Source organism: Leucoraja erinacea, chromosome 1, assembly GCF_028641065.1.
Source record: "Leucoraja erinacea ecotype New England chromosome 1, Leri_hhj_1, whole genome shotgun sequence".
NCBI classification, from domain to species: Eukaryota; Metazoa; Chordata; class Chondrichthyes; order Rajiformes; family Rajidae; genus Leucoraja; species Leucoraja erinaceus.
Genome location: NC_073377.1, coordinates 66338103 through 66358801, shown reverse-complemented (window position 1 = coordinate 66358801; position 20699 = coordinate 66338103). Strand labels below are relative to the sequence as shown.

General features: G+C 43.0%; 1 protein-coding gene across 4 annotated transcripts in view; it reads left to right on the top strand.

Annotated features, from left to right (window-relative positions):
• Nucleotides 1-19682, top strand: part of dcun1d4 (DCN1, defective in cullin neddylation 1, domain containing 4 (S. cerevisiae)) — a 66776-nt gene extending 47094 nt beyond the window's left edge. For all 4 annotated transcript variants that reach the window (XM_055636412.1, XM_055636409.1, XM_055636401.1 and 1 more), the window contains 2 exons: nt 1959-2061; nt 18587-19682. In XM_055636412.1, the coding sequence (XP_055492387.1) occupies nt 1959-2061; nt 18587-18642 (159 nt within the window). In that variant the 3' untranslated portion in view covers nt 18643-19682. The remainder of the gene's footprint in view (nt 1-1958; nt 2062-18586) is intronic.
• Nucleotides 19683-20699: the final 1017 nt, after the last annotated feature.

Genomic DNA, 20699 nt, shown 5'->3' with positions numbered 1-20699 from the left:
AATTACAGAAAATATCATATAGGATTAACTAAGAATAATCTTATTATAAGATTAATTTATAAGAATATCATATAGGATTAACTTATAAGAATACATTTGATTATAACTACATACCTGCTGAATGGATGACATATCACTTAAATGCAAAAATTGTTTTCAAGGGTGGGGAGAGAAATGTGTATTGAAGACACATTTTTCCTCTAATGTCAATTTATCTTAAATGTAGAAGAGCTTATTAAAATCTTCTTACACTAGCATGCATGCCTTACAACAAGAACAAAAGCAAAAATGTACAGTAGGTGCATAAATCCTTGTAGGATGTGGGGCAGGTTGACAGAGCAATTAATGAAGCAAATGGGATGCTGGATTTCTTAACAGAGACATTAATCTAAAAGTAAAAAAGTGATGTCATATAATACATTGTTGGGATCATAAGAATAGAATTGTATATGGTTATATGTATATGGTTACAGTCACTATACATCGAGAAAGAAATTAAAGCTTTAATGTGTGCTCCTCATGTCATATCGTTGTTCCCTTAGATGTGGAAGCTGCACAAGTGCAACGGAGTCTGAATCAAAGATCGTGATTCCTTCTACGATCTTTGGTCGAGATGTTCAGTTGAATTTGTATGAGAGGCTGAAAGAAATTACATTATTTAGCCTGCCCGATCTCACCCACTTGATAGCTCAGATAGTCGAGTCCTGGCAACGACTCGACTATCTGAGCTATAGAGAGAGATCGGACAGGCTAAATAATATTTTCACTACACGACAGAAAGTAATACATTTTTTCTCACCTTTTGTTTTTCGTGGGGAACCTGAAGACAGATCAGGTCGCCTACATTGGCGATTCAAGCAAATTATAGAGGAGCAGTACGCTCCGCTTGTAGATGTGGACGCCGCCATGACAGAAACCGGTTACGGGAATGTCGCTGAAGATTACCCATCGGCTACTACGGCTTTTTCGCAGAGTGAATCATCTTGCTCGGCTCTAAGATCTTTGGTAGACACTAAATGCTGGAGTAACTCAGCGGGACAGACAGCATCTCTGGAGAAAAGAAATGGGTGCCGTTTCCGGATGAGACCCTTATTCAGACTGAATAATCCTGGGAGATTTGGTTATGGCACTGTGCATTGACCAGATATTGGACAATGTGATTCACATTTCTGCTCTTTTATCTTTGCATTTATCATGCCAATTAATATTTTTTATTGAGCTGTCCAATATACTGATCATCAATCATAAATAGAAATTTAGATATAGATAATTGCCCATTTGATGAATATGCATGGGATATAGACACTGGAATGATCTTATTTTAGATGATGCTACAAGACCCTTGCCTTTCTTTATGCATTTTTGGGAAAATAGTATGTTGAGAAAAGTGTGTGGGCATTTTTGATTGCTTGACAACTTTAGTCACTGAGTACCAGTAGATTGTGCTTCGAAAATTATACATATGAAGTGTATTTGCTGCATCATGTAGTTTTCTCTGAAATCAAAATCATAACCACATCAGCACAGTAAATTTACTTTTTAATAATCCTGTCTTTAAAATAAAAAAAAACAGATCATTGCCTTGGACCTGTACAGTGCGCCTCAACTTTGTTGTATGCACCTCTACACTGACAATAAATTAAATAAAGTAAGGTACTTCTGCTGGTACAATATCAACAAATTATAGATTTCAGTGAACTGAAAAATCTGGTTGATAAAGTCTTAGATCATGCTTTAGGCCCCAGTTTTATCCTTTTATTTTAGTAAGCCCCTGGACATCATTGGCTTGTGACTGACGAAGTACAATGTTATATCGTGCTATGGTAAAATGCAAGGGATAAGGAAAAACCACAACTTTTTTTTTTTTTGCACGTAGCAGAACTGACTGTTTTCTTCTCGTCATAAAATCACGTACAGTGGTGATTCACTGCCATTTTGAAACTTTGTTATCTTTGCAGCAATCCAAGTATAAAGTGATCAACAAGGACCAGTGGTGCAATGTGCTTGAATTTAGCAGAACAATTAATCTTGATCTTAGCAACTATGATGAAGATGGGGCTTGTAAGTATACTAGGAAACACTGTAATTTTGTTTTCTCCTTGTCCGAATCCCTTTTAGTACCCATGCATGAGGCAGTGAACAACAACAACTGGTTGCTATAAAAGAGGCATGATGCTGAAAGATGTATAGAACTACTTTGTGATGTTTTTTTCTGAAAATATACCCTTTTCCTGCAAGTAGCTCAGTATTAGTTCTCCGCGTTTTATCATAGCCAAGCAGTGGCATTTAGGAGGTTGCAGTTTAAATGAGGATTCCACAATTTTGTCGTTCATCAGGTCATTATTATCTTGGTGTTTTTAAATGCCTTTTTTTAGGTATAGGATGCTTGGACTAGCTGCTAAATTATAGGGGATAAGATTATAGGGGATATGATATGGAAAACTCATACCTGTTTTATTTTATGCACTAAACACAAAGTATCAATCGAGCCAAACACAAATTAAAAAAAAACCTAACATTTGAAAAGATGCGTATGGTGGCACAATAATTTTTTGCTAGTCGTGCTGCTGCATCACAGCTCCCGGAACCTGGGTTCAATCCTGACTTCTGACTTTGTTGGGTTTGTATGTTCTCCCTGTGAGCAAATGGGGTTGCCAAGTTGCCCTATTTCCTCCTTCATCCCAAGGCGATAGCAAATTCAATGGTTACTAAATTTCTCCCAGAGTATAGATGTGTGATAGAATCAGTGACATGTGTGACATCGACTCTGAGGTCAACCACCGCCCGAGTTGTGCTAGCGGAGCCTACGCCAGACTCGGGAAAAGAGTCTTTGAAGATCAAGACGTAAAGACTCATACAAAACTGCCGTTGTCCTCGCCGATGGAGCTGAGTCATGGACAACCTACAACAGGCACCTGAGAGCCCTGGAACAATACCATCAAACATCCGTACAAAAGATTTTGAGGGTCAGCTGGATGGACAAATGCATCAACATCAGCGTTTTGGAGGAAGCCAACATGACCAGCATCACCACAACAATAATGCAGCACTAACTTTGATGGACTGGCCATGTCATCCGCATGTCTAACACACGTCTCCTAGATTCTGTACTCTCAACTGAAGGAAGGTCGACGAGCTACCGGTGGGCCAAAGAAACACTTCAAGAACAACATCAAGAACAGTTTGAAGAATTTCCGTATCACATTGAGCAACTGGGACGCATTGCACTGGACAGGCAATCCTGGTGGAAATCCGTGCAGGAAGGAGCTGCAGAGACAAAGCGACAGCACCGTAAGGAGAGACAGAAGGTGGACGGCCTCTACAGACATCTGCAGACCCACAAGTAGACGACCCTATGGAGAGGACAGTCATACTTGTTTCGACTTACTGCCGATGATGATGATAATAGAATCTGTGGGAATGAAGGGAATTCATAGGATTGTGGAGAGAATCAATAAGAATTTTTTTCTGGTACTGTTATGCTACAATAACTATATTCTGTGCTCTGGTATCTTTCACTTCACTATCTTTTGTGTGTGTTTCGTTTGATTGTATACATGTTTAGTTTTATCTGATTTGATTAGATAGCATGCAAACAACAGCTTTTCACTGTGCTTTAGTACATGTGGCAATCATAAGCCTAAACTTGTGAATAACATTTGAGTTGGTGTCGGATTAGTGTAGAAAGGATGCTTGATGATAAATGCAGACTTGGCAGGGTGGTGCCTATTTCTGTGCTGCAGACTGATTGTGTACAACCCCCTCGCCCTGAACACAGGATCCCCCCAGGGTTGCATCCTTAGCCCCCTACTGTACTCCCTGTACACACATGACTATGTGGCCAGGTTCAGCTCCAACTCCATCATCAAGTTTGCTAATGACACTGTGGTGGTGGGCCTGATCTCCGAATACGATGAGAAGGCCTACCGGGAGAAGGTGACTGATCTGGCACTCTGGTGTCAGGACAACAGCGTCCTCTTGAATGTCACAAAAACTAAGGAGCTGATTGTGGACTTTAGAAGGGTACAACATCCAAGGACGTACACACCATTGAAGATAAATGGGACTACTGTGGATAGGGTGAGCTGCTTTAAATACCTGGGAGTCCACAACAGAGGATCTGACATGGACAACACACACTACCACACTGGTGAGTAAGGCAAGGCAGCGTCTTTACCACCTCAGGCAGTAGAGTAAATTCAGTGTCTCTCTGAGGATCCTTCAGTGTTTCTACTCTGGGGCTGTAGAAAGCATCTTGTCCGGCAACATCACAAACTGGTTTGGGAACAGCTCTGCCCAGGACAGGAAGGCTCTGCAGAGAGTAGTGCGTTCGGCCGAAAGCACTATGGGAACTACGCTCGCCCCCTGCAGGACCTATACACCAGGAGGTGCAGATCCAGAGCCAGCAACATTATGGGGGACCCCTACCACCCCAGCAACGGACTGTTCCAGCTGCTACGGTCAGGCAGGCGCCTCTGCTGCCATGCTGTGAAAACAGAGAGGATGAGACTGAGTTTCTTCCCACAGGCCATCAGGACTGTAAACCCTTATCTCACCAGGGACTAATTTACTGCATTAATTTACTGTTGTGTTGTGTCTTTTGTAAAAAAATATTTTCTAACATGTAAATACTGATTCTGTTCAATTCCGTTCTGTAGTTTTTGCACAATCTGCAGGCATTGCCACTTTCATTTCACTACACATATGTGACAAATAAAGTTGACTTGTATTGTGTAACTTTTCTATTTAATGAGCAGTAATCAACCTTGCACATCATTAGTATTAACCAAGTTTCTGTCATTTGCCATCTACCTCCAGAGCTCAGCAAAGAACAGATCTTTTTTTAACACTGATCTTTCACCGGATTGAAGTTGCCCTCATTGTATAATTATTTGTGAGCAATTGGCAGTCCTCCATGCCTCCAATTGGAATATTCATATTGCAAACCTTCCTGTTCCTGGTTCAAATGTCATCTTCTGCAGAAGGCAGATGACAAACACTTGCAGCCTAATTTTAGAATTGGTGTTCAATGTTGTCTAGTGATACATGTATTGAGCATTTTAAATCTTGTCAAGGTTTTTAAATGCCAGAAACTCTGTTTTTGCACCACTTGGCCAACTGTGAATTGTGAGCTCTGATGTGCATGGTTGGGAAATCTACTTGAGGTCCAAACAGATTATGGAATGACATGATAGTTTGGTATACTAGTTCATTTGCATATGTTTAATAAAATGCACAGTACACTCTTTTTTGCAGCTGAGTACTGGTTATAATTGAAAGTAAGTGGTAAGCTGCTGTTCCACAACAGCAGGGACATTTGACGCAGCAATGTGTAGCTCGATCTAGCGTTTCAAGAGCTGGCAATTATGACTTTTTCTTTTGTCAAGAAAGTGTCAATTTTCTAAATAGTTGGCAGAACTGCTGGACATACTCAGAAAGTACAAAGAAAAACATTTGAACATTGTCAAGAATATATATGAAAGAGAAAACCTCTGTTTAGGTTATTACGTAAACAATATATTATAGCCATATTGACGCTATTATGGAAACATTGCTAAGGTTGGGACAAAACAGTCAGCTTAATATTCCAGGGTGCAGGCCGTACAGATGGGATAGAAGTGGAGGAAAGAGTTATTTATACTTTTGATTAAGGAGAGTATCATGACCGTAATCAATAGGTGCAGGAGTAGGCCATTCGGCCCTTCGAGCCAACACTGCCATTCAATGTGATCATGACTGATCATCCCCAATCTGTATCCCGTTCCTGCCTTCTTCCCATATCCCCTGACTACTCTATTTTTACGAGCACTATCTAGCTCTCTCATGAAAGCATCCAGAGAACCTACCTCCACCGCCCTCTGAGGCAGAGTGTTTAAGAGCGTTTAATAGTCATATGTACCAGGAATGGAACAATTAAATACTTACTTGCTGCAGCTATACAGGCACATTAATGCAACCACACAACAAATAAACAATAAAAAGTCATACCAATAATTGATCAGCTATGCTATTTTACCAGACCACAAAAGTGCAAGCTGAGGTACATAGTGCAACCTATACAAAGTCCATGGTAGTTTCTGATGAGGTAGGGCTGTGCAATGTGGTTCAAGAGCCTGTTGGTTCATTGCACAAAGCTTTTCTAGAACTTGGAGGTAACGATTCTCAGACTCCAGTGTGTATATATTTATACACTGATCTGTTCTGTATTCGTGCCTACTATGTTCTGGTGTGCTAAAGCAAAGCAAGAATTTCATTGTCCTATCAGGAACACGTGACAATAAACTCTCTTGAACTCTTCCTGATGGTAGCAGCACGATGGGAGCATGACCACGGTAGTATGTCTTTGATGTTAGCTGCTGCCTTGAGTCAACACTTCATGTAGATCCCTTGATAATGAGGTGATCAATACTTGTAATTTCCCCCAATATCTGCAGCATGCTTCATTCTTGAGCGTTTGAGTTACTGAACCAGGTCATGATGCAACCAGTCATTATGCTTTTTACCATGAACTTTAATAGAGTATTTAATGACATACCAAATCTCCTCAAATGTCTGAGTAAATAGGGGCATTGACGATCTTTCTATGTGATTGCATTAATATGCTGAGCCTCGGACAGATGATCAGATATGTATGCACAATAATTTGAAGCTGTTGATTCCCTCCAAGATGAAATTACTAAGGTGCTTGTTGGTAGAGATGAAATATAATAAGGGGATGATTGCATTGTTGGGATTATACTATAGGCCAATGTTCCCTCTAAGCTGCGTGCGTGTGCGTGTGCACACAAGTTTTGAAACCAGCGCACAAAGAAAAATTATGTGTGCACAAAGGATTTTGAAATTCGGGAACAAAATCTCCGCTATGAAATTTCTCCGCTATAAATGACAGTGGAGAAATTTTATAGTGGAGACTGGTTTCCGAATTTCAAAATCCACGGCCAGATCCAGCACCGGAGACAGCTGCAGCCCGCTCTGGCATAGGGGAAATCCGATCCGCGGACACTGCATCCGTCCCCGCACTTCATCCGGGGGAGGGCCAGGGCCGCTCTCCTCAAAGATGGTGGCGCTGCTGCCAGGAACCCAGCGGTAAATGGACGGGACTGGACCTTGGGGAAGAGGGAGGGAGGTAGGGCCAGATTTACGTATAAGCTTCACAAGCTTAAGCTTAGGGCCTCGGGATCTAGGGGAACCTCGGTAGGGCAGGATTTACCTATAGGCTGAAGCCTAGGGCCTCAAAATCTAGGGGGCCTCCGGCCAAGGTGTTTTCTTCCCCCCGAGTAAAATAAATCCCGAGAAAGAAAAAATTGGAGCGCTATCAGTGTTTCCACTTTGGTGGAAATTACCCAAAATTCTGGTTCCGGCCCACGAAGTTTAGGGGGAAAAAAATTGCGACCATCCGTACCTGCGCAGTTGGGGGAAACCGGTGACGCAGTAGCGACGCGAGTGCGCAGTGGGTCCGGGCGGGTTCAGATCTCCATTTGCACGCCACACAATCACCTCGATGCCTCGTGTCTACCAAAGATCCTAGGTGTCTACTCCAGGTAAGATGTGGAATATTGCTTTGCGGGAGTGCCCATTTCTCCAGGCTGTTGGGGTGGGGGGGGGTTGCTGCGGTGTATGCGGAGTCGGAGCCCTGGAGAGAGGGGGAGGGAGGGATAGAGGGGGGGGGGGGGGTGAGAGGGGTAAAGGGGGGTTGAGACAGGGGGGGAGGGGGATAGAAGTGGAGGGAGGGGGATGGAGGAGGGGGGAGAAGGAAAGGGGGATTATCTTTAGTGAGATTGCAAAATTAAGGTAGGTTTTAGAGCAATTATATTTTCTCCTTCATATGAATAATATCAAACAATTGGAACTGCTTTCTTTTCCTTGATAACAATACTGAAAAATATGTATTCCATAGTTTGCGACTTTCATTAATCATATTTTTAATGTGCACACACTAACACAGTCGAACATTAACAGGCAATCAAATCAACACACAAGACATTTTCTAAAAAAAGGTTTTATTTACTGCAAAAACTTACAGTATTTTATTTGCAGAGTTTGCATGCTCCTTTATAACATTTTACATAACATTTTACAGTACAACTTGATTATTAAAACAAGCTTCAATTCTTATTTTAAAAAATGTATACAACAATGACCCCAATCACCCCATTCCAACCACTCATTACTCTTGACTCAACCAAAATTATTTCTGAAATATTGGTCATAAATTTAGTGCAAAAATACTCCAAAATGAGGCTCGGAATGCACCAGAGAGCATCTAAAACCCCAGAGCTTCTAAGACCCCATTGGCAAAGGTCTTTGAGCTCCGCGCATGTGATATGCGCTGCGTGCACTTATTTCACATAAAAGTTTGGGTGATAATGCCATGTCACCCCCCCCCCCCCCAACCCCCGTTTTTGAAAAGCTTGGTACGGGCATGGTGTATAATATTCTTGACACCTATATGCTGTCACAATGCACTGTAGTCTCTAAACAACACTTCAGTAATTTTCCGTGCCCTCCATTTCAGAATAATAGTGTTTTAAGCAGTTAACTCGACACTAGTACTGGCAATAAATAAAAAGCGCAGCTTTCCAGCCCTTATCTCATTGGCCACGCTCGGTTGCAAAAAGGAGCATTCAAGTTCTTTAGTAATTTGTCAGTTTCTTTGTTGAACTAAATTAAGGCGCATGTTGCAATCAAAAATGCTTGAACAATTGGTTCGGAAGAAAGCCAAACTGTAAGAAAGACGTCAATATGGTGGACTCTTCCATCTTCCTCTCGTCGTGGGGGTGGGGGATTGGGAGGGGCCTCACAAGTGGAATAGTCTAGGGCCTCTTTTCATCTAAATCCGGCCCTGGAGGGAGGGGACGGAAGAAAGGGAGAGAGGGGTGGAGAGGGAATGGGAAAAAGGAGCAGAGACAGGGAGGGGGGGGGGGGGGGGGGGGGGGGGGGGGGGGGGGGGGAAGGAGGAGGAGGGGGGGGGGGGGGGGAACTTGTTACTTGTTATAATAAAGAACCGTTTCATTTGAAAAAGGAGCATTCAAGAGTGTGTCATAGATACTACAATGTTACCTAAAATATAGTTATCAATAATTATACAGTATATAATTTATTTGTTAAAATCGCATAATCATATTGACTGTTGTACAGTTGAGGTTTTTATTGAAAGAAATTTTGATTCACCATCTCGTATTCAAAAGGTGTGAAGCGCAAAAGAACTGCAATCCGGTTTAAAGTTGAATGGCTTAACGAAATAGTAAAAACTGCTGCACCAAAAGCTCATGAGGTCATATATTTGCACAAGAATTCAGTGCGCACACACATTTGTAACAGCATAAAAAATTGCATAATACAAGATTTCTGCGCAAACAAATTACTAAAAATTAGAGGGAACATTGGTATTGACAAATAATCAATGGAAATTACAAGTACAAATATGCAGGGAGATTGTGGAGAATTATAAGTGTAATAACGTGATCCTTAGAGCCAGGATTTTGCCATGTGCCTTTTCTTGCCTTTTTTGATGATTTCATGAGGATAATGTCTTTTTCATGATCGAGTGCCTAAATCAGCCTTTTTTTGCCATTTTGCTAAAAGGTCATGCTATTTTCTCTGGTTGTACCATGATTACAATGACGTTTTCTATGTTAACACGTTAATATTAATGTTATTAATGTGTTAACATAGTATAACTTACAAGAAAACTTCAACCATCTGGGCGAAACCCAGGGCGCCACCGTCAGTCATTCATCGTTCGTGCCACTGCCCGCATGTTCAGTTTTCTCCAAGAGCTATTTAAGAAAGAACTGCAGATGCTGGACAAATCGATGGGAGACAAAAAATGCTGGAGAAACGCAGCGGGTGAGGCAGCATCTATGGAGAGAAGGAATAGGCAACGTTTCGGGTCGAGACCTTTTTTCAGACTGATAGGGGGGGGGGGGCGGGAAAAAGAAAGGAAGATGCGGAGACAGTAGGACTGGAAAGAGATCTGGGAGGGGGAGGAGGGAGAAGACCAGGGCTATCTAAAATTAGAGAAGTCAATGTTGCTACTGCTGGGGTGTAGACTACCCAGGCAAAATACCAAAGCTTGTCTCCTCATTACATTTACTGCTGGCTCCAGTCGCAAATCTGAGTTTTCGTGTGATTTGTGCAAGGCATTCATTGATGCTGGAATTCCACTGTGGAAATTTGAAAACAAATCTCTGAGGTTTTTTAGGGAAATACAGAGGAACATACACCAAGCGAGTCATCATTATGGAAAAGTTATGTTGACAGCAACTTCAACATTGTTGTGCAGAAAATTTGAGATGAAGTTGCATGCAACAAATTATGGATCCCAATAGGTGAGACAACCAATGCTGTAGGGAGATATGTTGCCAATGTGGTCATTGGTACACTGGAGGCAGGTCAACCATCAAAAGAAGTATTGGGGAAGTCAAACAGCTCAACCATTGCGCAGTGTTTAAGAAGGAACTGCAGATGCTGGAGAATCGAAGGTTACACAAAAAAAAGCTGGAGAAACTCAGCGGGTGCAGCAGCATCTATGGCCATTGCGCAGTTGTTTACATCGTCACTTTCAATACTTTGGCCAGAAGGTATAAAACACAAGAAGGCATTCTTTTTGTGACTTAAAAGTTTTATGCCCCAAAATGTTGCATTTGACATGCTTAGCTCAAGGACTTCTTAGAATTGCCAATCACAGACATAGCTTGTTTCCAAATGTCGATCGCTTAGTTTCCGATGTCAAGAAAATCTTCCTCAAACTACCTTCACGTGTGCAGTTGTTCAAGGAAATTCCGAGATTCCGCTACCTCCTTAGCCCATTTTGAATAGGTGGGGTACATGGTCCTCTCTACTGTACTCTACCAGGTTGCAAATTTTGAAAAGATAAAAGAAATCAACTGTTTTGAAGAAGAAGAATCTGCTACAGTCAGGATCAACAGTGAAATCGTACAGAAAAAGTCCCTACCGCGATCAGGGATCGGTGTTTATTGCTTCCAATTTTTGAAACTTCCCACAAGCTATCACTTCCCTTGAGAAAAGTGGCAAAACACTAGTGAATAACTTGCAGGTTTTCAACAAAGTAACTGATGATATTCGTAAAGTTCTTGGCAATGTAGGTAAAGACATACAAGGAAAATGTGAGAGAGTGATTTTAGCTAACAAAGACCTTGAAGAAATACAAAACATAGCTAAAGTTCTCAAAGGTACTTGTATTGCACAAGATATCGATATGAATATAGAGTCTGTAGCTTGTTTTGGGTATGCACCAGTGACCTCAGCTGGGGTAGAAAGAAGCTTTTCACAACTGTAGCATCTGTCTGAATTTTAACACCAGATAATTTGAAAATAAATGCTAGTAATTATGTGCAACCAGGCAACTTGGGTAATTTAATGTAATATTCCTTTATTATTATTTTTAACCATATGTTGGTTGTGGAAATAAATGCCTTTTTATGCCTTTTTGTCGATAAATTCCTTTCCGTGCCTTTTTTGTAATTTTATTATGCCTTTTTGCCTGCCTATTTCAGAGGTTTTTTTAGTGCCTAAACATCCTGGCTCTAGTGATCATAGTTGGTGATTTTATCTAATATAGACTGAGATACCATAGTATTAAGAGAAGTAGGGTGGGATTTGTTCAGCACGTGAAGGAAAGTTTCCAAGTGTAATATATAGAGGATCCTACTACAGAGAGGACTAAATTTGACCTACTCTTATAATGGGGCATGGCAAGTGACAGAGGAAAGGCTTTGGGACCAATGACCATTGCTCTATTGTTTTTAAAATAGTTATTGAAATTGACAGAACTGATCCACAAGTTAAAGTTCAAAATTGGGATACGGTAAATGAGACAGGAGGTTGTAGAAGTTGAATGGAGTAAGTTGTTTGCAGGCAAGGGGGTGCCTGGCAAGTGGGAAGTTTTTTAAAGTATGACAGCAAGAGTTTGAGGTGTGCATGAGGGAAGGGCAAAGTTGGCAGGAGTAGGAAGCCCCGGAAAGAACAGAATATATCCAAAAGTATTACACAGGAATAGGCTATTTGGCCCCCAATGCCTGTGCCGAACATGCCAGGATAAACTCTTATCTGCCTGCACATGATCCATACCCCTCCATTCCTTGCATATCTGCATAATTCACGGGTTGTAGACTTTCTTGTATTCCTTTACCTCTCCATGGTGCCCAAAGCTTATGGTACAGTTGGCTTGAATAAACACTGTATTGCCTAACAAGTCAATCTTAAATGAGAAATCTACCTTTTGAAAAGCTCAACATTTGAGCTGGAGGGACATCATCTTTCAGGGCAAGTTCTGGGAGAAGCTTTATCAGACTGAGAATTTAATGGATTCTCCATTTCGCCTTTTCAATGGTGTTATTATAAGCAGAACAAAGTACCAAGTTATTCTAGTACATTCTAGTTACCTGTTAATGTACCGTATTTCTCGGCAATGAAGATGCACCTGTATTGAAGATGCACTCCCATTGAGACAGACCGAGAGAGAGAGCCCGGGATGGAGCAGCCAGCCATCCGCCCAGTAGCTACCCGCTAACCACCACCTCCACCGGTTACTCCTGTGCCGAAGGACACCATGGCTGGCTGGCGGGCCGACAGAAGGCGCTGAGGTGGCCAAGTTTGGAACTTTGTGCAGCCCAGGCCATGCTGACCTGGGCCAGACTCCCCACACGCTGTGGAAAGGAACTCTTTCGCTCCCCCTGCCGTGCTGTCCTTTCACAGTCGCTTCCCACCACACCGTTCCAGGGGCGAAGGTGTGGCAGGTTCCGCGGAGCAGTCGCTAAGAGAGTGGCATTGCTCAGCCTAACCTTTGGCCTCCAAGACGCAGGTAATTTTCGGACCTTACTTTAAAGTACAAAATAGCGTCTTGGACGTCGGGAAATACGGTACTTCAAATCTATACTAAACATGATAAAGATTCTAGGTTGAAGTGAAATATTTTTTGGTATGGTTAAGTTTAGGAAGTTTGTTCAAAGCTTTTCATTTAAAAGTTAATAATTCATCTATTAATTATTCATGCTTTGCAATTGAGTAAAAATTGATATTAATTATCGAAATACAAAATAAATCAAATCTAATCCAGAGAGGAAATTGCGGGAGCCCTGGTTGAAATTTACGAGTCATCCTTAAATACAGGAGAGGTGCCGGAAGACTGGAGGGTGGCAAATGTTTTGCCTCTTTTCAAGAAGGGCTGCAGGGAAAATGCTGTGAACTATAGGCCAGTGAGCTTGACATCTGTAGTTGGAAGGTTACTAGAGAGTATTCTGAGGGATAGGTTATACATGCATTTTGATGGGCAAGGGCTGATTAGCGACAGTCAGCATGGTTTTGTACGTGGGAGGTCGTGTCTCACAAATCTGAGGGGTTTTTTAAAGACGTGACCAAAAAGGACAATGAGGGCAGAACTGTAGATGTTGTATACATGGATTTCAGTAAGGCATTCAACAAGGTTCCGCATGGTAGGTTGCTCTGGAAGGTTAGATCGCATGGGATCGAAGGAGAGACAGCTGAATGGATAGCAAATTGACTTCATGGAAGAAAGCAGAGTGATGGTGGAAGATTGCTTCTCGGATTGGAAGCCTGTGACTAGTGGTGTGCCTCAGGGTTTGGTGCTGGGCCTGTTACTGTTTGCCATCTACATCAATGATTTGGATGAGAGCAGACAGGGCAAGATTAGCAAATTAGCTGATGATACAAAAGTGGGTGGTTTTGCAGATAGTGAGGATGGTTGTGAAAGATTGCAGCAGGATCTGGATTGATTGACCAGGTGGGCGGAGGAATGGTTGATGGAATTTAATACAGATAAGTGTGAGGTGTTGCATTTTGGGACATCTAACCAGGGCAGGACCTGCACAGTGAATGGTAGGCCTCTGGGGAGTGTTGTAGAGCAGAGGGATCTAGGAGTGCAGGTGCATGTGTCCTTGAAGGTCTGAGTCGCAGATAGATAAGGTGGTCAAATGGGCATTTGGCACATTGGCCTTCATCAGTCAGAGGATTGATTATAGAAGTTTGAAGCCATGTTGCAGTTGTATGAGACCACATTTAGAATATTGTGTTCAGTTCTGGGCACCGTGTTATAGGAAAGATATTGCCAAGCTTGAAAGGGTTGTTGCCAGGACTAGAGGATGTGAGGCTATATAGGGAGAGGTTGAGTAGCCCGGGTCTCTATTCCTTGGAGTGCAGGAGGATGAGGGGTGATCTTGTAGAGGTATATAAAATCATGAGAGGAATAGATCGGGTAGATGCACAGGGTCGCCTGCCCAGAGTAGGGGAATAGAGGACCAGACGACATGGGTTCAAGGTGAAGGGGAAAAGATTTAATGGGAAACTGAGGGGTCACTTTGATGGGTGTATGGAATAAGCTGCCAGAGGAGGTAGTTGAGGCTTGGGACTATGCCAACATTTAAGTAACAGTTAGACAGGTACATGGATAAAACAAGTTTGGAGGGATATGGATCCAGCGCAGGCAGGTGGAACGAGTGTAGCTGCGACATGTTGGCCGGTGTGGGCAAGTTGGGAAGGGTGGTTTGGGTGGGAAGGGACGAGTTAACCAGGGAGTTACAGAGGGAATGGTCTCTGCGGGAATGGGATCCCGTTGGAGGTGGTGTAAATGTTGGAGGATTATATGCTGTAAACGACGGCTGATGGGGTGGAAGGTGAGGACAAGGGGGGGGGCTCTGTCTTTGTTTCGAATGGGGGGAGGGCAAGTAAGAGTGGAGCTGCGGGATGTAGAGAAGACCCTAAAATCGAGTAGATATCCTGCAGACACCGTTCCCTCCATAACTCCCTGGTCAACACGACCCTTCCTACCCAATCCACCCCTTCCCCAGGTACTTTCATTGCAACTGCAGGAGATGCAACACCTGTCCCTTTACCTCCCCCCTGGACTCCATCCAAGAACCAAAACAGTCTTTCCACGCAGAGGTTCACTTGCACCTCCTCCAACCTCATCTACTGTGTCTGCTGTTCCAGGTGTCAACTTCTATAGATTGACGAGACCAAGCGCAGTCTCGGCGATCGTTTCGCTGGACACCTCCCCTCAGTCCATCTTAAACTATCTGATCTCCCGGTGGCTCAGCATTTCAGCACCCCTCCCATTCCCAATCTGACCTTTCTGTCCTGAGCCGCTTCCATTGTCAGAGTGAGGCCCAGCACGAATTGGAGGAACAGCATCTCATATTTCGCTTGAGTACTTTACACCCCAGCAGTAGGGACATTGACTGTGGGCGGCGCGACTCACGTCGCAGCGGCCTCTGCAGTCCATCTGTCTTTTTATTATTTTTTGTCTCGTTTGAATGTAGTTTTTATTTTTTGGGGGTGGGGGAAACTTTTAAAAATCTATCCCCTGCACGGAGAACCCGACCTTTTCTCTGTCAGGTCTCCGTTGTCGTTGGGACTGCACCGTGGAGCGGCCTCCGGCAGGAACGACCTGGGGCTCCAGTCACGGAGCTGCGGACCTAACCACCGCGGAGCTGGCCGAGTTCAGAGCGGGAGGAGCGGTGGTGGCGCGCTGCTGCAACCCAACCCCGGGGATTCGGAGGCTTACCACAGGTCTGGTGGGCAGGAACACTGGGAGCCCGCGGGCCCCTGCTGGGAGACCGCTTTTCGGGGTCTGCAACGGCGACTTCGCCCGCCCGAGTTGCGGGGTTGAAGAGTACCTGGAGCGGGGCCTTACATCACCGCCCCGCGCGGCTTGGAATGGCTGCGGGACTTTGCTAGCGCCCACCGGGGGCTCCAACAACAAGACCCGAAGCGTGGCCTTGCATCACGTGGCGTAAATGGCTGCGGGACAATTACCATCGCCCGCCGGGGGCTTTGACTTTGACTCTGACATCGGGAGGGGAATGGGGGAAGTGCAGGGGAGAGTTAAGTCTTTGCCTTCCATCACAGCGAGGAGGAGATGCGCTGTGATGGATGTTTGTGTAAATTGTGTTATGTCTTGGTTCTTTCTTGTGTGTGACTGCAGATTTCGTTTGAACCTCAATGGGGTTCAAATGACAAATAAATTGTATTGTATTGTTCTCTAATTTCAGATAGCCCTTGCTTTCTCTCTCCTTCCCCTTCCCAGTTATCCCACTAGTCTTACTGTCTCCGTCTACGTTCTATGTTTGTCCCGCCTCTGACATCAGTCTGAAGAAGGGTCTCGACCCGAGACATCGCCCATTCCTTCTCTCCATAGATGTGCTGCCTGTCTCACTGAGTTACTCCAGCATTTTGTGTTTACCTTAAAATTGAAGATGATGGGTTTGAGTGAGATGTCATTGACAGATTTTAACCATCTATCTGCCTGGATACAATAAGAATGTAGTTTATACCAAAGTTAAATACTCAACCTTGTACATATACTCACAACGTTTTTGATGTTCAGCTAACTTTATGTCTTCTTTGAAGATAAAATTATGCTAAGTTCCTCTCAAAGCTTTCGTCTGATTCATGAACTTTTTTTGTTGCTGATTCTAATTCTGTAAATTATAGATCAAGTAATATGCACAAGTGATATTGCAAAGTGATTTATTTTTCATTTGCAGTTCAAAGAAGAAGAAATAAAAATGGTGTCTGCGTTAAATTCTTTGAGTTCATCATGTCATATATCCATTAAAACTCTGTGTGTGTGTGTGTGTGTGTGTCAGTGTGTGTCATTTTGCCTTTGAAATGTATCTCCTCGAAATGCAGACGCAAAAACGCAGAGATTTGTACAATATCGGTAGGGTTTTAACTTACGAGTTCATAAATGCACTCCTCTCTAAATTTGGTCAATTATTTCCCCAGAATTTGAATATTGTACTTGACATGGGTCTGACAAACCCTGACAAAACTCACTTTTTCAAATAGAATCGCCGCTTGCCAACTGCTGACGTCACAATGCCCACATGCCCACCAATCCAGGCCCGCCTGCCTCCTGGCCCCGCCCCCCGCCGCTGTGGGATCGTCACAGGGGACGATCGTCTGGGTCCCCCCCCTCCCCGCCCGGTGCTGGCGGAAGCCATGATCGGCTGGTACCCCCCCGCTGCTTTTCACCGTCCTCAGATCGCTCTGTGCCTCGCGCTCTGGCTGCCACCCCCCCCCCCCCCCCCCCTCCCTCTCCTCCCCCCCCCCTCCCCCTCTCCTCTCTAACTCTTGTCATTCTGTCCCTGTCTCTCCCCATTCACGCTCTGCCCTCACTCTCTACCCCCTCCTCCCCTCCCTCTCTAGATGCGTCTGCGAATTGGGGGCTATGCATCAGTGGATAGGGCGGTTATGGGATAAAAGGGGCAAATTAATAATGTTAATATAATATCAAGGAGGGTAGTTAGTGTGTGTGACGCCGCTTGCCGGCCCCTCCCTCCAGTTCACCCCCCTCCCCCGCAACCACACGTTGGGGGAACAGACCCAACGGGTCTGCACTTGGTCTAGTCGCATCTAAAATGGATTCAAATTATAAAAGTCCAGAAGTGCAGCAGATCAGAAAGAACCATGTAGAACATCTTGTGTAGAATCATAAAACTTCATTGTGAAGTCATGTGAATGGAGCAGTATTTGGCCATTCGGCCCATCAAGTCTTTTCCACTATTCAATCAAAGCTGATTCCTGACCCCATTCTGCCTTCTCCCCATAACCCGACACCTGTACTAATCAATCTATCTATCTCTGCCTTAAAAATATCCATTGACTTAGCCTCCTGTGGCAAAGAATTCCAGTTTCACCACCCTATGGCTAAAGATATTCCTCCTCATCTCCTTCCTAAAGGAACGTCTTTTAATTCTGAAGCTATGACATCTAGTCCTAGACTCTCCCTCTAGTGGACACATCCTCTCCACATCGACTCTATCGAAGCCTTTCACTATTCGGTAAGTTTCAATGAGGTACCCCCTCATCCTTCTAAACTCCAGTGAGTACAGGCCCAGTGTCGTCAAACGCTCATCATATGTAAACCCACTCGTTCCTGGGATCATTCTTGTAAACCTCCTCTGGACCCTCTCCAGAGCCGGCATATCCTACCTCAGATACGGTGCCCAAAATTGCTCACAATACTCCAAATGTGGCCTGACCAGTGCCTTGGAGCCTCAGCATTGCATCCCTGTTTTTTGTATTCTAGCCCTCTTGAAATAAATGTATTATGTCCCTTTTGTGAGTTTCTGTTTTTTCTCCTTTTTAATCTTGCCCTGTGGCCTGGATGTGCAACCACTGGTTTCTCTTTAGTTGCCCATCTGTCTGTCAAAATTCTCTATATGACAATGCATTCTGTGGTAATTTTTTAAAAGATGATTAAAATGATACAATGATGATACAATTTATTTGTTGTCATTTGAACCTCACTGAGGTTCAAACGAAATTTGATTTCTGCAGTCATACACTCAAGAAAAAAGAACCAAGACACAACACAATTTACACAAATATCCATCACAGTGAATCTCCTCACTGTGATGGAAGGCAAAGTCGTATCTCTCCCCTGCACTCCTCATTCTCCTCCCGTTGTCAGTAGTATTGAAACCTTGTGTTTCAATACTACTTTGCTTTCTGAGTTTAATATCTTTTAATGGTGCTTTAATATACACCAATGTCTGTTCTGATCACAATATTAATTTATAATTTCCTTGCTTTCTTTCAGGGCCAGTCTTATTGGATGAATTTGTGGAATGGTTTAAAGACAGACAGATGTCCTAGCACTTTACATTCGGGAACAACATCCATATTCAAAATTAGCCATAAAAGACCTAAGAAAACAGATTTGAAATGTGTTTTTGTTTTTGTTTTATCCTCTCCCAAAAAAAACTGACTTGCTGTAAGCATTAAATATCTACAAGCACTAAATCCAGTATCAAAATTTCTTCTGAGCCTGTTTTGCGTTTTGTAATGGAACTATAATAATGGAACAGCAGACCACACTGTGATAGCTTGCTGTTGACTTTGTGAATTGTGTTGTAAGTTGTATTATGCTGAGAATTTTTTTCCAGAAAGATAATGAATTCCAATGAAAATTGTATTAAATGATTGTCTTAAATGAAAATTTGTTGAAAAGACTTCTTAACGAAACCAGTATGTGTATGCATTTAGAACTGTTCTGTATAGCTTAACGGATGAAGCTCAAGACTAGATTTATTTTTTAGAGTATAAATTGTTGAACCATGGAATAGCTAAATTTTGATTCAATGCACCAAGCCGTGATCTGTTGATTAATGCATCATAATCGGCTCTTTAAGCCAGAATTCTTGCCTTGCGTTTCCTGTCTGATAGGCCAGGCTGCTTTTCTTTTGTGTTCTATTTTGTATAACTAGCAGCAAAAATTAAATTGAACACAGAAGCTTGACGGTGTTACCAAATTTGCACGTTTTTTAAAAAGGTTATTAGAATGTGTTGATGTCAGATATACAGTCCAACTTGTATTCTGATGTGCTCACTTCAGAATCATGTGAATTGATCTTTTGTTTTCACCCATTTAGTGTTGTTCATTGAAGAGAAAAGTACTGACTTGGTCTTTATCTAATGTTAATGTAGCGTTGCGGTTCGGCAGCACTGATGTAATTTGGCTTTTATTTGGACATTGGATTAAGATTAATGTTAATTGTAACATGATAGTGCCATTAAAGCTACTTTTTGACCATGGCAGCAAATTGTGCATCTAAAGCAGGTGATTTTCCAGTATTGCATTTTTTCTGTTGCCTTAGACAACTTCTACCAAAGTAATAAAATCTAGTGACCTTAAATGCATCTTTTCCTATAACAATTGACATCATAACTGTTATTATTATTTTACTCTCAAATTCTAATGCATTTGAAAAGTGATTTTTGGGTCACTAGTAACATTATTGCTAACCAATGAATTATAAATAATAACTCATCCTGATCAATGCTTAAAAGTTAATTATTAAGAGAGAACTAAATAATAAACATGCAAGGATTGGTCTTTTCCAAAATAAACTTGCTCATGTTAACTAAACGGTACTCTGCAAAAACACAAAATTGTACATAAAGCAGTTAGTCCATTTTACTTTGTTATAGTTATAGCATTTTCTTCAATTAGTGATATTGAATGGTATTGTTAAGTGCTTTAGCATGGCTTTAAATGGGTTTTTTGGGTGGGGGGGGGGGGCAATAGTGTATGATATTGCCGAAAGTCTGCTATCAGCAGTAGAAAGAAAAAAAAACTGCAGATGCTTGTAATTACACAAAAGGGCACAGAGTAACTCAGCAGGTCAGGCACCATCTCCGGAGAATAGAACGTTTTTGGGTTGAGATCCTTCTTCAGACTGTCTGGTACTGGGCATGGAATCGAGGTGAGTTGAGGGGAGGATCGGCGGAGACTTTGGTCATGGTCCGTGGGAAGCCAGTGTGAAGGTAAGGGGCGGTGGTGGCGCCTGGAAGCAGTGTGGGCCAGGGGTAACGTCGGCAACCTGGCAGGGAAGCGGCCAGGGAAGAGATGCGACCCAGGGGTAGCATCTACAGCCCGGCCTGTCGGTGAAGATCGGTAGATCCTTTCGTTATAACCAAAATTTGTTATATAGGCAATAGGTGCAGGAGTAGGCCATTCTGCCTTTCGAGCCAACACCGCCATCCAATATCATGGCTGATCGTCCACAATCAGTACCACGTTCCTGCCTTCTCCCCATATCCCCTCACTATGCTATCTTTAAGAGCTCTATCTAACTCGCTTGAAGGCATCCAGAGAATTGGTCTCCACTGCCATCTGAGGCAGAGAATTCCACAGATTCACAACTCTCTGA